Source organism: Cebus imitator, unplaced genomic scaffold (genome assembly GCF_001604975.1).
Source record: "Cebus imitator isolate Cc_AM_T3 unplaced genomic scaffold, Cebus_imitator-1.0 Scaffold695, whole genome shotgun sequence".
Lineage (NCBI taxonomy): Eukaryota > Metazoa > Chordata > Mammalia > Primates > Cebidae > Cebus > Cebus imitator.
The window spans coordinates 104919-120816 of NW_016108010.1; the positions used below are offsets into that span (position 1 = coordinate 104919).

General features: G+C 34.9%; 1 protein-coding gene across 2 annotated transcripts in view; it reads right to left on the reverse strand.

Moving 5' to 3' along the window:
- Positions 1-2722: 2722 nt before the first annotated feature.
- The window catches only part of CUNH12orf50 (chromosome unknown C12orf50 homolog), a 44768-nt gene continuing 31592 nt past the window's right edge, over positions 2723-15898 (reverse strand). Inside the window, exons 8-13 of one of the 2 annotated variants that reach the window (XM_037734965.1) lie at positions 11011-11118; positions 9579-9695; positions 8047-8148; positions 7595-7798; positions 5763-5855; positions 2869-3044 (exon numbers count right to left, since the gene is read on the reverse strand). In XM_037734965.1, the coding sequence (XP_037590893.1) occupies positions 3019-3044; positions 5763-5855; positions 7595-7798; positions 8047-8148; positions 9579-9695; positions 11011-11118 (650 nt within the window). In that variant the 3' untranslated portion in view covers positions 2869-3018. Of the gene's footprint in view, positions 3045-5762; positions 5856-7594; positions 7799-8046; positions 8149-9578; positions 9696-11010; positions 11119-15898 lie in introns of both variants that reach the window. The other variant, XM_017518665.2, reaches the window with a different exon arrangement.

Sequence of the window (15898 nt, forward strand, 5' to 3'; positions counted from 1 at the left end):
GAGGAAGGAAGGAAGGAAGGAAGGAAGGAAGGAAGGAAGGAAGGAAGGAAGGAAGGAAGGAAGGAAGGAAGATAAGAAAGAGAAAGAGAGAGAGAAAGAGAGAAAGAGCTCTGTTTGGTTTATCGCCTTCAACATGGGCCAAAAATATGACCAAGAGTGAATTAGCTAGAAATGCCACATCTGCCCTTGTTTACTGTAGATGAAAGAATTTAAAGGCATAGGGAGACTGGAATGTTAAAAGTGAATTTGTCTAAGACTTTCTCTAAACTATGTCCCCCTCAAAACTCTTATGTTGAAGTTCTAATCCTTGCTAACTAAGAATGTGAACTTATTTGGAGACAGGGTCTTTAAAGAGATAAGATCAAATGAAGTCATTAGGATGGCCTCTAATACAATAAAACTGGTATCTTTATGAAAAGGAGAAATTTGAACTTGGGGACATATATAGAGGGCAATCCTGTGAAGAGACACAGGGAAAAGACAGCAATCTACAAGCCAAGGAGAGAGACTCGGAACAAATCCTTCCCTTACAGCCCTCAGAAAATGCCAACCCTGCTGACACCTTGATTTCAGACTTCTAGCCTACAGAACTATGAGACAAAAAATTTCTGTTGCTTAAGACATTCAATGTGTTGTACTTTGTTATAGCAGTCTTAGCAAATTAATATAATGAGCATTTAATACATGCTACTTTTATTTCCATTTTTATCAATGCTGCATGTTGAAGAGTAGAGTCATGGAACTCCAGTGAAAGATATCAAAATCTTGTAGATGTGACACAAAAGCAATTACGCACACACTGGCATTGTGAAACGTAAGTTTACATGTACTATTTGCATGTTCAGGAATCAGCAAGCATCGGTTTTTGCTAGCTTACTAATTTTTTGTTGTTCACTTATTTTGTTGCCTCCTATATTTTCTTATTTGGGATTTGCTACCTTCTTCCTCCCTGGTTTGTAGTTTACCCCCATTTAAACCAATTGCCTTTTTCCTAAATCACACATATAGAAACAGAGTTGGCTAATGCTGTCGTATATGTGGTCCTTTAGACAAAACTTATCACAATAAAAATGTCCATTTATTCGGGAACATTTGTACAATCATATTCAGGCCTTCCTTCAGATTTTATTCCTCATTGATTCTTCAGCACTTAATATATAATAAACATACACTGAGAATCTGTATTTCAGGAAGGTCTTTTGAATTTTCTTTCTAGAACCTTTCCCTCTTCATAACTAGTTGAAGTTTTAGAAGGACACAGATCTGTTCATTAAATGGAATTATGTCACCCATCAGCTTCAATCTAGACAGCCTGTCAACTCAGCTATTTTCTTACATCCCTCTCAACTCTATCTCACCAAGGTATTTTGCTGGCATGGTTTTCATTTTATTTATTGATTGTTTGTTTGTTTTTTGGTTTTTGAGGCAGGGTCTCACTCTGTCACCCAGGCTGGGCTGGAATGTAGTGGTACAATCTTGGGTCACTGAAACCCCTGCCTCCCAGATTCAAGTGATCCTCCCACTCCAGCCTCCCGAGTAGCTAGGACCACAGATGTGCACCAACAAGCCCAGCTAATTTTTGTATTTTTGGTAGAAACAGTGTTTCACCATGTTGCCATAGCTGGTCTCAAACTCCTGAGCCCAAGCAATCCAACTGCCTTGGCCTCCCAAAGTGCTATGATTACAGGCATGAGCCACTGCACCCAGCCCACAGTTTTTATTTATATCTTCTCCCTTGTTAAAAAATAAATGACTATATCTCCATGTGCTTGAAAGTGCATACACAGAGCACCATTAGAAGCCAAAAACTAGGGCTTTTTACTCCACATCATAAAAAGATGCTTTAAAATAAAATATTTCTAAGAGCCTTGATTCCCTCCCCCCAATAAATATTGAAAAAGATATCAATAACCACAAAATCCATGCAAATATAAGTATGAGATATCCTAAAATCTTAGTGATTTTCTAAGCTTTAATAAACTCAGAAGTATAAATGCTACAAACTTACAAAAACATCATTTTAAATGTTAATTACTTATATTGCTTTCAAATGTGTTTTTAAGTTTAAAGAATAAATTTCTATGTTTTTGTTTCAGTCACTGCAGGTGGTTAATTTTGAGGAAAATTTTAAAAATTGAATTAAGAAGTACTATTCAAAACACAATTCTAAAAAGACCAAAAAGAAATCAAAATTAGTTTCCAAATGATGTCTCTCTTCACTTGTAAATATTTATGCTTCTGGAGTTACTAACTCCTTAAAATATCACCAAGATATTTTGGACACCATGTTATTTATTCACTTTTTTTCTTAAATACATCCTTTTCTCCAATATAACCATATGATTTTTATTTTCATGGTAGGAAAATGTTTATTTTTTGGTTTGAATCTAGCACACCTCAGCAGATTCTGTAGTTGCCAATTAAAACACATTGTTTAACAACTGTCCTGAACAATAAACCAATCTTTGTCTCTTTCTACCACACATTAAAGTGTATTTCTATTGGAATTCCTCTAACATATTCATCACCAAACTGTAACGCTGGAGCTTCATTCAATTTATTTATACTTTATGTGTTATCATTGCTGAGGGCCCAGCTTAAAATCCAGGTAAAGAAATAAAAAGTGAGTTTCTTCCATAAGGAATATTGCAAAATAGAAATCAAAGGCACAATTTTACTTCTCAATCTCTGCAATCTAGCTTGGTTTACAATTAAGAAGTGATTTCAATTGTCAAACTTTTAAATTTTATTAAAATGTTTGTAGTAATGCACGGAATGAATTCCAGACCTACATAAATACACTGGCAGCTGTTTGTAATTTGCATTTTTATCAGTTTTGAAAGAGCACAATGTACTTCCTGCATCTTATTTTCAGAATTTGCATTTTTATCATCTTTGGCTATCCAGTAAACAGCATAGAGTACTTGAGTATCTCATTCTTTGAATTTTCATTTTTGATTGTAAATCAGATGATGTCTGGCACTTTTTTCTCATTTTTCTCTTCTCTCAACCTCCAGGTTACTTGCTCCCATTTCTTCTTGGCTCTAATAACAAAATATACAAAATATTTCAATTATTTTCTTGTTTAGTGCACTGATATTTTGTTCCTCTTTTGCTAATTAAATCTAAAGGAAAAGCAAAAGCTAATCTTATTGTTTTAATTTATAAAATTTTAAGATGCCATTCAAATAGCCCACTTCTTTTCGATGCTTACTGTGTTTTGCATTTGGATGGAGGGGTGGAAAAGGATGGAAGTGACACCATATATAAGGCTGTGCTATGGGACACGCAGAATGAACAGAAGGAAGGCTCCATCATATGAAGACAAGCACCTCCACTCACACCAGCAATATCCCTATTACAAAGAACATGTGGCCTCAAGGGAGGCTCGCTGATGAGAATGGCATCTCTAGTCGCCCTCATCTTCTGCCCCTAATTCCCACAGACACATGCATTTTCCTCTATTATTGCATTATCCCCACAGTATCTAACAACATTTTTCCAAAAGGCTTCTCCTGTCCATTTACACTTCTACGGCCCTGGCTGCCAGCCCCCTAGAGGAACAGACTCATGCCAGCTTGTGTTTTCTGCCTCCTTTCCTCCAGCAGTCCATCTGTCCCCTGGGAAAGGTTGAAATTGCTGCTCTGTGACCTAGCAAGAATATGTGCAGGAAGAAACCTAAGGTGATCTCTCTCTTCCTATTCTGGTGATGACAGCAATTGGGAAGAATAACCATTTTGAGGTTATGCATTTCCTAATCAAAAGAAAATAAGAAAACAAATGATTTCATTGTAAAATCTATTTAATTTCTCAGGTCCTCATTCTTCCTTTGCATGTAAATTCAGTCCAATTCACTGATTTATTAGGCACCTCACTTTTAAATTTCAGTCACATTCAGATTTAAAATTCTTTCTCAGGGTTTTCTCTGTACTCCACCTCCCTGCTACTGATCCTAATTTCTGGAAGTGGAACAGGAAAGAATGGTGGTGGTTGTGAGAGAGCTAGTAAGAGAATATAATTTCAACAGTCTTGACATGGGTGGGCCCTGTGCTGAGCTCTTATTTTTCTTTAATGGTGGCCTAGATAGCCAGTCTAAGGTTTCGTGAAATTTAACGTGTATCCTAATCACCTGGGAATGTTGTTAAAATGCAAATTCTAATTCATCAGATCTGAGATGGAGATTCTACATTTCTAAAACGCTTCCAGGTGATGTCATTGCAGCTAGTCCTCAGACCATAAAACTTTAATTAACAAAGTTTTGGTCAGTGGATGCTGGCTCAGTTTCTCCTTGACTCTCTGGCAGAAACAATCTATTGAGATTACAGCTAAATACCACCCCATCCCAATATGGCTCAACAAGAGCCTCTTTCTGGTGCTTATCCTTTTAATCCCAGCCAGAAGACTTCATTTCCCTCCCACAAACTCCTACTTGAGGCTCACAGGAATGTGAGGTGGTCTCCCATGTAAACTTGCACTTGAAAATCTCAAGAAGCTGTCTCCAGCCCCCTCATATTAGACATGACTTGCCTTCCCCCTAGCCCAGATAACATTGCAAATTTTTTCCTCAAAGCTTTCTTCCCCAGATTGTATCTAGGAACTGCAATGCAGCCATGCCTGGATGCATAGATTCACAGGTAGATATAGATGGCACATATATTATGTGCTGAAGTGACCCTTCCTTTCCCAAATATCCTTCTGTAATTATTGTTTAACTATCTGGAATGGTAGGGGAGAAGGCTACTGAAAGACAAGAGAAGTCATTAAGACGGGGATAAGGAAGGAGCACATCCTTTAATACTCCAAATATCACCTTGCTCATAAGAGGACCATGGGAGAAAAGGCTGTAGAGCTCAACAAGCGTCACTGAGGATATTCATCAACTTCTCACCTCTTTTCCCATCCCCCAAATTCAGTGCAATAATGTGAAAATTCACACAAAGTTAAGGGAAAGTATAATCAATTAAATAGCACTGCAACAGAGTTCTCTTGTGCATAGTATGATTTGGGAAAGATGGGGGATACAAGGAAAACAGATGTCCCAGTATATAAACATATAACACAGATCCATGCCTTGAGTCACAGTTGTAGTCAGTAGGATTTCCCTAACTGGAACTTTTTTTGAAACGTTCAATTGTCTGAGATGTAATTGAAAGCATTTTATCCTGTGTGGATTTCCAAACCCACTGAACCAGCCCAGGACAGTCTGGAAGAAAACACCAAGCTGTTTAGCAAAAGAACAACTTGAGGTCAGGGTTATTACAAACCTCTACCCTGAGGAGGTTCCAAGGATCCCCAGCCTCCCAGAGGACAGGGCGAGACCACAGTCCCTCAGAACCTATTGGCTGAGAAATTTCATCTTGGATGTCCTGTCAGTCTGTACCAGCCAATATTTGTCTATGGTAGACATAGCAAAGCCTTAATGTCTTGTGTTAAGACACAGTTTAATGTATTTGCTATGTAGCACAGCAAAAAATCCATCTTAACATATTACGTAATTGCTGCAATTACTGTTTGTTGCCCAGGAGAGAACTGTATAAAAACCTTGTCTGGTAACACATAAAAATAGGCAAAGAGGAACACAGCAAAACAGTTGAATTAAATTACCAGTAGACAAGATAACTACTAAACTCCAAGTAATTAAATGTGCATATATATCTTGAAATTTTTATTTATCTTCATGTTTTCTAAAATATTCCTTGCACTTAAAAACTTATTCATTTTCAGAATTGCATAATACAGTAAAACCACTTATAAATAGTTACCTGGATATATCTTTTCACTTTTTGAATATGTTTTTGAAAAAGGAATTCGTTTTCGCCAGGCTGAACCATTATATGATGTTGACATATATTTGTCTGAGGGAAAAAAATCCAGGGTTAAATATTTTATAACTTTAAAACCATATTCCAAGGGTGTATTAAAGTTATAAATATCTCAGGTGTGAAGCTATTCTCTAAGTAATTTATTTTTCCATTTCAAAGCTAAGTCAACAGGGATACAAGTGAGTTTATTAAGGCAATTTAAGTTATAAGTGAACATGGTTACAGATTATTAATTGGCTGTTCAATGCTTCAAATAAAGGTAAGATACAGGAGAGTATGATATCTAAATGTAATAAAAATTTTCACTGCATTGCTTCATCATAGTTTTACATAAGTTCTGCTAATGTTTCTTAGGGCTTTTATTTAAAAACTGTGAAACTATGAGGTACAGCCCAAGTCCTGTGTCCTTCCATGAAATGACTTCCATGGTTGCAGTAAGTGGCATGATGAGGTAGTGAACTCACTACCCCAGACAGCCAAAGCATTTATACCCTGACCTGGTCCTTCAATACTTATTTTTCTCTGATATAGCTATATTTCTAATACTATCTAACAATGTTATGTTTGTGTTTTCAAATATTACTATGCAGCTGTGTTCTCAAACATGATCCACAATACCAATAATTTGCTTTTCTCTTGTGTTGACATTTGCACTAGTGGTGCAAAAGAAATACAGAGTATAAACTCTGGCACCTTCACACAAATCTAGACATTGTCAACTGTTTTAGTACTCACTGTATTCTTCACAGCCATCCACTTGCTGTTAAACAATAATAATAATAATAATAATAATAATAATAAAATAATAGTAATAAAATTAAAAGCCAGTTTCACCTAAGAATATCCTGATCTGCATATACACATGCCTATATCATTCTATTCTAAAGAAAAGAGAAAAATAACTCAAATAATGCAAATGTCTATTTAAATTGTATAAGAAACACCTACTATGTACCCATAAACAAAATGTTTATATACACCTACTATATGTATATATTTCTTAAATTGTAAAAGAAACTAAGAAAGATATAGTCTTATGCTTCCAAAAGTACAAAATATTCAGAACTCCACTAATCAGACCATGAACAAGGAAAAATACAAACATGAAATCATTTAGAATTGAGCAGCATTCTGTTAAGTTGAAAGAAATGAAACTCAACTTCAAAAGAGCAAAATCCATCTGAGAAACAGGAAGAAAAAGAGATTTGGTTCTCTTCTCCCTGGTACCCTTGTACTTCCTGACATATACTATGACTTTGCCTATTACATGATGAAATGATTTAGAAGCAATCTATACATGGTGAGAGGGATGAGAGGTTGTCAAAAACATGGCAGTTAATCCCCGAACTAACCCTTTCAGAAAACAATCATGAAGGCCTACAGAAATGTCAAGGCACTAGTCTGACGGTGATAATTGAACAATGTAGTTAATGGAAAAAGAAAATGTCAGCCATTTAAAAACAATCCTCCAGAGTGACATGAAGCTGTCCAGGGGGAACAAAGTGCAGTGCTCTGATAAAAGAAAAAAAAAAGCACTTTAGGGAGGTGCAATGTGAAGTCATCTGCACACAACATGAGTTTTCTTCCACATCTCTTAAATCATGTGCAGGAGTGCACATGGAAGAAATCTCCTCACTAGTTTCTATGGTGGTGATGGTCAGCAAAAATAAGAGGGGAGTAGATAGCAGTGAAGATTAGCCAAGCCATCAGAAAATTCCATGGGAATGCAAACCACAGATAAGAGTAAACCACATCAAAAAAGGACCTCTCACCTGGACTGAGGTTGGGTTTGGGTTCCTTGTTAACATGGACTTTATTGTAGGACGCCTGTGTGGGCCTGCTGCGGGGAGGTGCATTCAACGAGACACTCCTGACGGCATCTCTTTGAACATGAACATAGGATGCATTCTCAGTATTTCGATTTTTATTATTGCGATGGTAACTCATTTTATTTTGGGGACTTGGGGTCTTTACTGCTGTAAAGAAAGGCAGGAGGGAGTGATGAATAAAACAGGCTGGTTTCACACCCATAAATGACATATCGCACTGTAAGTACTTGATGGCATAATGGAAGCCAAAATAATGGAGTTTAGAGAAGTTGAGTTGACACCTAAAGTAACAACTATGTCACATGACAGTAATTTGTTTTTCAGGTAGAAGATATCTGATATTTACTCTCTTTTAAAATTACAATTTAGAAATATCAAATATATGGACACTTTACCTCTCTGCATTCCAGAGCCAGGAAAGTTCTTTGGTTCATCATAAATCCATTTTCTTTTTTTCACACCTTTAAAATGAGGCTTCCTTGGCTGGACATCATTCACTTAGAAAAGATACAAATTTTACAGTTTTTTAAGAGATGCTTTTATCTTTAAAATTACTGTAGATGATAATTACATATCTGTGCATTCACATGTCAAGCAAGAGTAAAAAATAAATGTACTACCTTAATACTTTACTTTTTAGAACAAAAGGTGATTTATTTTTAAGTGACAAAAAAATCTATCTTGGAAGTAGATTGATGAGATAACCTTCAATAAGTAGATTTCCTTAAAGAAAAATAATTTTCTCCAAAGGAATGTGTGGATTCTTTTAAAGGAACATAAAATTGCATTCAAAATATATAATTATAAATATCATTATAATGCTATTTTTAAGTAGTTTTAGAATCATTATTTTCCACACGAATCTTTTTGTACTTTTTAGCCAAACCACTACTTCTTAAGAAGTTGTATTAGCGTCAAATACTTTCAGTGAATTTTACCTTATTCTTTTAAGGTCTTAAGTTGGGTGTACAGAGACTTTGGTCAAGATTAAGTAATCAGAATTTGTACATTCTAAGAACATTAAATTTTCACTTTTTATTTGCATATTTTCACATCAAAAATTTTATACATATTCTCAATTTTTCAGGAATTTCTATGGTACATATCTCCAGAGAATTTTTAAACAATTTTGTAGAGGGAGCATTCTGTCACTTCACTGTGTGGTGCTTCTGAAAAATCACAAGTGACCACTGCAAAGAGAAACTGATCACCAAATGTACAGTGTAGATTATGCTAGTTTTCTACAGTAGACTAATAAATCTTTTTGTGCCCTCTCAGTTTAAGCTTTAATCCCTCAATAAAGATCTGATTCACTGTCCCTTCCTCAAACATCATGCCCCTGCCCTACTCCCAAGCTGCCAGTCCAATGATTTGGAATCCATATTTTTAACAAGTGCTACTAAACTGGGCTTCTTGGGGGCAAATCACAATTATTCCTATCAGTGTCAGGCTGTGATCCAAGAATATTTTAGGGGTGCAATGCATAAAATAAGGAAGAAAAGAAAGAAGGGAAGGGATCAGGAAGATTCACAAGTCTTAACTGTATCAAGAGAAGTAGTTCATTGAACCGAATGTCAAGGAGAAGCCAAACTAATAAAAAATAATCCAAAACATAATAAAAAGCCGTCAATGGATTATTCCACTACGGGTGAAATTTAAAATGTTATGCTAGTGAATCTTCCAAAAAGATAGTATATTATTAATTTTAAGACCCAAATTAAACTAGTGGGAAAGCATATAATGCACTAGGACCTACATCACAGTTCATTGTCAGTTAGTAGAGGATATTGTGTCTTTAATTCTTAGTTCTGAATAATTTTGAAACCTTTTTTTCTTTCTTTTTTAAAATTCTGTTTTAAATAACCAATACAAATCCATGGTAAGACAAATATATCTAAGGCCAAAAGTGATAGAACTAATGTCTCACTTGAAGAGGGATCCTCTCTGCACTTCATACTGATATTCTCAGTAGCATTTAATACATGCGTTGTAGGTACTAGTCGGGTAGTTAGGGAACGCTTTGGATGAGGACTGTCCTTGTCATCTTTTAAAGCAAATTAAGAAAATAAAACGTCAATATTAGTTTTAAAAAAACATTTCAGTTGGTATTTCACTATTCAGACATTACATGATGGGAACAGTTCTTTAAAATAATATATATGTTAGTTCATTGTGAGGAAAGCATCATTAACATTCCCTAATTGCCACATGGATTTCCAAATGTCATCAGTAACAAAACAAAACTCTGAAACTATAGCCATTATTTTCAATATGTAAATTAAAAATTGTGGCAATATTTTGAATATCTCCATACAGAAGTTTTAAAATTTTTACATTGAATGGTCCCATTTAAGTTGGGGTTCTGAACATATTTTAAATGTAACAACTTTAACTCGTTATATGCTTTGGAGCAGAACTAACTTCCTGTTACATGCTTTGGAGCAGAACTCCTTAGTAGGGCTTTCCACAATGATGAAAATGTTCTAAATCTGTGCTGTTCAGTATGGCAGCAATTAGCTTCCTGTGACTACTGAGTACATGGAATGTGGCTACTGCCAATGAAAAACTGATTTTTTTATTTTATTCAACTTTAACTTAAACAGTCATACATAGCTGGCGGCTACTGTATTAGTATTAGCTTTAAGAGTTTCTTTGATGAATTGGGCAAAACCTTTCCATCTTTGAGTGAGAAAATGAGAGAAAGATTTACAATTTTCCGCAGAAATAATTTGATCACTAGTGCCCTTTCTTATGCTTGAGAATATTTAATGGTAGAGATAGTAGATAAAATGGGTTTACATTTTGATTGAGAGTATGTGAAGCTCCCTAATTACAGGACAGCTGTATTTTTAGTCTGTGACTGAGGGGCACTCAGCAGAGAGATACCAGATGGTGGATTCTAAGCACCGTTAAAGGTAGTGTAAAACTATAGAGAATGTATTTTATCATATGTCTTGATTATTCATAGACTAGTGTTAGCAACAGGTATAAAATACAGAAGTCTTTTCAAGATTAAACTCTTTAAGATTTTCAAAATATTTTCTAAGAAAATTAATTTATACTGACATTATATATTAAAGGACTTGGTATTACAGTTAAGAGAGCCAGTAACTTTAGAACTAGCAATACTCCTAGAAATTATACAGTTCAACAGGCCATTTTTCAGATCAGGAAAAATTGTCATGGTCATACAATTATGGACAGAGCCAGGACTGGAACCTTAGAGCTCTTGATTCCTATTCAGTGTATATGTTGATTTATTACCATTCCTCTTACACTGGTTTTTATAACAAGCAATGTTATCATTAACTCATCTAGCCAAATTACAAATGAATCAAAATTATATAATAATTCATTACCTTTAGTATTTGAAAATTTTGATATGGTGATTTCTTTCTCTTCCATTAAAGCTTCATTTTCATCTACTCCAAGAAACATGATCCTCTGTGGAACATAACAGTCACCTCCTATGACAAAACCTTACTGTCAGTGGTAATGATGGCAGAAAGTGATACAAACTACCTTTCAATACAGGAACATTTTCTACAACACCCCTTTTGTCCACCTTTGTTTGGATACTTCTCAGTGATACCATACCTGTCTCCATACATTTATATGCTTAGATTAATATATGTGTATCAATATATATGTATATGAATACACAGTATGTAAATTTACATACAAATAATTGCAAGAAAATTCAGAGTCAACAAACAAAATTTTCCTTAATTTATAATACTCTTTAGTCCCACCCTTTAGAGATACTCAAAGTAAATGTAATTTATCTTCCATATAAAATCTTCAGATATCTTAAAGCAGTTTTCATGTTTCCCCGAGGTCTTCTATTTTCCAGAATAAATATTCATAGTTGCTTTAAACTTTACATACAAAATTCCAAATTCCTTTACTGTACAAGTTACCTTTTCTTAGCATAACATATTTATGTCAAATAACCTTATTTAAAAATGACACCCAAATGTGAACTAAGTTGTGGAGAAATCAGCGAAACTAGTATAATAATATTTGCCATTCATGGAGTAATTTTCTAGGTATCAGACCCGCTACTGAGTACTTTAAATAGCATTTAACTATCTTTCCATACTACTTCTAATAATCCAATGTGAGTTTACCGTCTAGTGAAAACTCCTAAATTGTTGTGAAACATTGTGGCCAAAAAACCCACTATATCTTCCCCTCACAAACTCCATCATGTTGGGTTTCCCCAACTCAAAGAAAAGCCACTATTTAATGTTTTGTAACTAAATGTAAGAATGTATGTTTATTATTGTTTGACGTTACCCTGTAAGATATGGCTAATTGTTCCAACAAATTAACTTCCAGTTAACTGTAAATTTTATAAATATGTCTACATTCACCCAGTCATTCAATGCATTTTAACATATCATCATTTATTCTACAAGTATTTACTGAGTACACATAATGTGCCAGGCATTTTACTACAGATATTTATCTATAGCGATTGATTATATACAGTTCCTGGCCTCAAGGAGCTTACGCAAAACCAGTGATGAAAAGGTTAAAAAAAAAATTTTGGTTTCTGCCATGACAAAAATGGCTCTTATCAGAATAAATTTCATCCCAAAACCAATTATGAAATGCCAAAACACACTGATTGGAAAACAACCCAATGCATGCTAGTGTAATCCCTGAGAGCAATGGAGGGACACAAAATCAATTGTATGTTCACATTTACCCTGGTTTTCTTCCCTGAAGGAGTTACACTCCACACTCACTACAGATCCCTCGCTGAAAGCATGTCCAGTTCATCATGTAAGGAAATAACAAGCAGAAAGTGACACCAAGGAGGTAAAAAAGAGCCAAAAGTCTGGGACTGTCTAATTGGCTTGAACTTGAGGCAGGAAATGAAAAAGGAAGAACAACAAAGAAGTTCCCTTGAAATAGACATAAAACTAAAACTCCCTTTAGGTTGTTACCCGACTCCCACATTTTTCATATACATAATGGAACCCTAGGAATTAAGCAAAACAGCATCTGGGAGGTTAAAAACTGGTCAGAGATTTCAGCATCTACATACTGCTTGTGAGGTAAAATTTGGCACAGAAGCCTCACCAGAGTAGAGATATCTTGGTGAACACCCCATGTCTCAGTTGATAACCCAGTAAAGCAATGCTGTAGTGGTAAAGGTCATATCCTAGGAATGAGGACTACACCTTCAAAGAAATGAAAAATAATGTATCATCCCTAATAAAGCCCAAAACCAGTCTTTCACAGAATTAAGTGACCAGCTGATAGTCTAGCTGCTGCCAGAAGAAAAGTTTCTCTCTTAAAAAACAACATCATTCATACATTATGTAATTTTTATCTATAATGTTCAGTAGCAAATAAAATATTAGAAGGGCATAGTTAGACAGAACAAATGAGCAAAAACCTGAGGAAAGTGAGAGATATCCAACTGTTATCAAACAAGAAGTTGGAAAAAATAACAGGAACATTATCAAAATAGAGAACTGATAGAGAATTTAAGTAGAAAATTAATAAAAAGGTCAAACAGAAATTTAGAATTTAAAATATGGATTGAAGAGCCGAGAGAAAGAGAATTAGTGAGCAGGACAGTAGGTTGGCAGAAAGTATCCAGATTTATCTAGAGAAATCAATAAGAAAAAAAAAACATTTAAGATGGACTAGGGACTTAAAAATGCCCCAGACAAAAGAGAAAGTCAAAATGGCCAATAAGTTTATGAAAAGGTGCTCAACATTATGAGTCATCAGGGAAATACAAATTAAAACTACAAAGATGTACCACTAGCCACCCACCAGAAAGGCTAAAGTTAAAGGACTGAAAATTCTCATTGTGGGTTAGGGTACAGAGTAAGCTTATCTCAAAGAAAAAGAGTGCTTATGGCCTTTAGAAGACATGTACAAGCATATTAACAATAGTCCCAAACTGGAAACCTTGTTCGCCAAAATCCCAATATCGATACTCATGGTGCTTTCTTGCCTTGTTTTTTGTTTGTTTATTTGTTTACAAACATATAAAGAGTGGTGAAAATTTTGAGTTGTTACACCCACACATTTCTAGCTGAGGTCCAACAATGGCAATGCTCAGCATTCTCATTTCAGTTCATACAGAGATGACCAGAGAATGGCTGGAGACAGGAGGGGGCAGCACAGCACAGTGCAAGAAGCTCTGACTCTGGGGAGAGGTGGAAGGGATCTCAATTCAAGTTCTGAGGCTTGTCGGTGGGGAAACCCCAGGAGAGTCACTTAACACTTCTTAACTTTATTTTCTCTTTTGTTAAATAAAGAAAACAGAATATACCAGGTTGAGTAATTTCTACGATTTAAGATTATAATCTCTGTGAGATGTATGTATATGTGTGTGTGTACGTATTTCCTCAAGGAGCAATGGTTCAGTGTTTGCTAATTCAGTGTTCATGTCAGCTTTATAGAACATAGCTACCAGGAATAACAAGAAACAACTGTGTGTGGGTTTGTGTGTGTATCAACTGTGTGTATATGTATATACTATAAAGAGAGAATGAATGCCCATGTCTTTATATATACATACATATATATAGTATACATCTTATATATAGATATGTGTATATATATGCAGTATATGTCTATCTGTCTATAGATATTTACAGCAATGTAAAAAGACTACTGCTACAATCAACAGCATGGATCAGTCTCATAAAAAGAGCATTAAGTAAAAGAATCCAAACTAAAAGAGTTCAAACTGTATATTTCCAGTTATATAAACGTCAAAAAATGCAAAATTAGCCTATAGTAAGAGTGAGCAAAGTAGTGGTTACCATTGGGAGAAGACTACTGACTTGGAGAGAAGGAGCCATCTGGAGTACCATAAATATTGTTATACTGATACATACACACGTAAAATTTTAACAAGCTATTCACTCCAGATCTGTGAACTTTATTAAAGTGTATAACACATTAAAATAATATTAAGACAATACCTCAAGTATTTTTCTTGAAATTGAACACTAACTCATTAATTATAATTTCAGTTTTTGATCGTCTTCATTTTAAAGATGTCTTATGAATACAGGGGTCTGAATATGTTTAGATATATCTATCATATACATATCCCCAGAAGATTCCTTTATCTAGTAACACAGAGAGCATAATGATGCCTGGAAAATCAATAAGCCTAACTATGCCAGAATCTAGAATGCCAGGTGATGGAATTTTTTTAACATCCTTTGGTATGGTTGTTCAACCAGTTTATGATAATAATTTATAACAATATTATAGTAATAAACTGGTTGAGCAATCATACCAAAAGAATGGTAGATAGGCTAATGACTGTATGACATTCTCACATTTTCTAACACCCAACAAAGTAGGGAATATATTACTAATGTCAAAATTGAAGGAAAGTTTACTTTTATATGAAATCATTAATTTACCAATGGTTGAAAATAACTTTTTATTAACTAAAAGGCAATTAGATTTAATAATATTTCAATAGAATGTTCAATTAAAATTGCTCAGGTTAAGTGGATCCCACTTATATAGGTTATATAGACAGTGGGAACTCCAATGGGAGAAACTACCAGGGTTTCTAATTTGCAGCTAAACTTATTGCTTCAAGGCCACCAAACAATGCCAGCTAGATTAAAATGCTGCAGATATAAGAAAGAAGAAAGAATCAAATTACTTTAGCACCAGAAAAAAAAAAAAAGCATACACCGAAGAAAATGGCTGATACCAGGACAGCAGAAAGTATCACCAATATGCCTAAAATATACTAATCCTTATTGATACCTGCTCTCAACTCCCTTCCTGACCTTCATGCACATTGTTCCCACCAGCCACACCTTTCAATCTCCCCACAAACTCTCTATATATTTTTAAAACAAATGCCTGAAATTTCCAGTCAAAGGATTGATTTTCCAACATGTTTATGCTAAAAAGCAGTTCCAAAATATTTAAGCTATAATACACAGTTATAATGTGATGTGTTGGCACACGTGATATATATTTGAATACAGCTACTTTAAAGCAGACTTATTCAAATGACTTGTTAAGTGCCTCTTTCATTTACAGCTCTGTTATAGTATATTACAGCACGTACATGACACCTGAATTCATTACAGTCTGGAGTCAAGCCTACACACACACACACACACACACACACACACACACACGGGCACACACACATCAGGTTTCTCATTAAAATATGGAAAATGGAATGTCTTACACACTGAACACAAATTCACGCAAGGTTTTTGGTAGAGATTT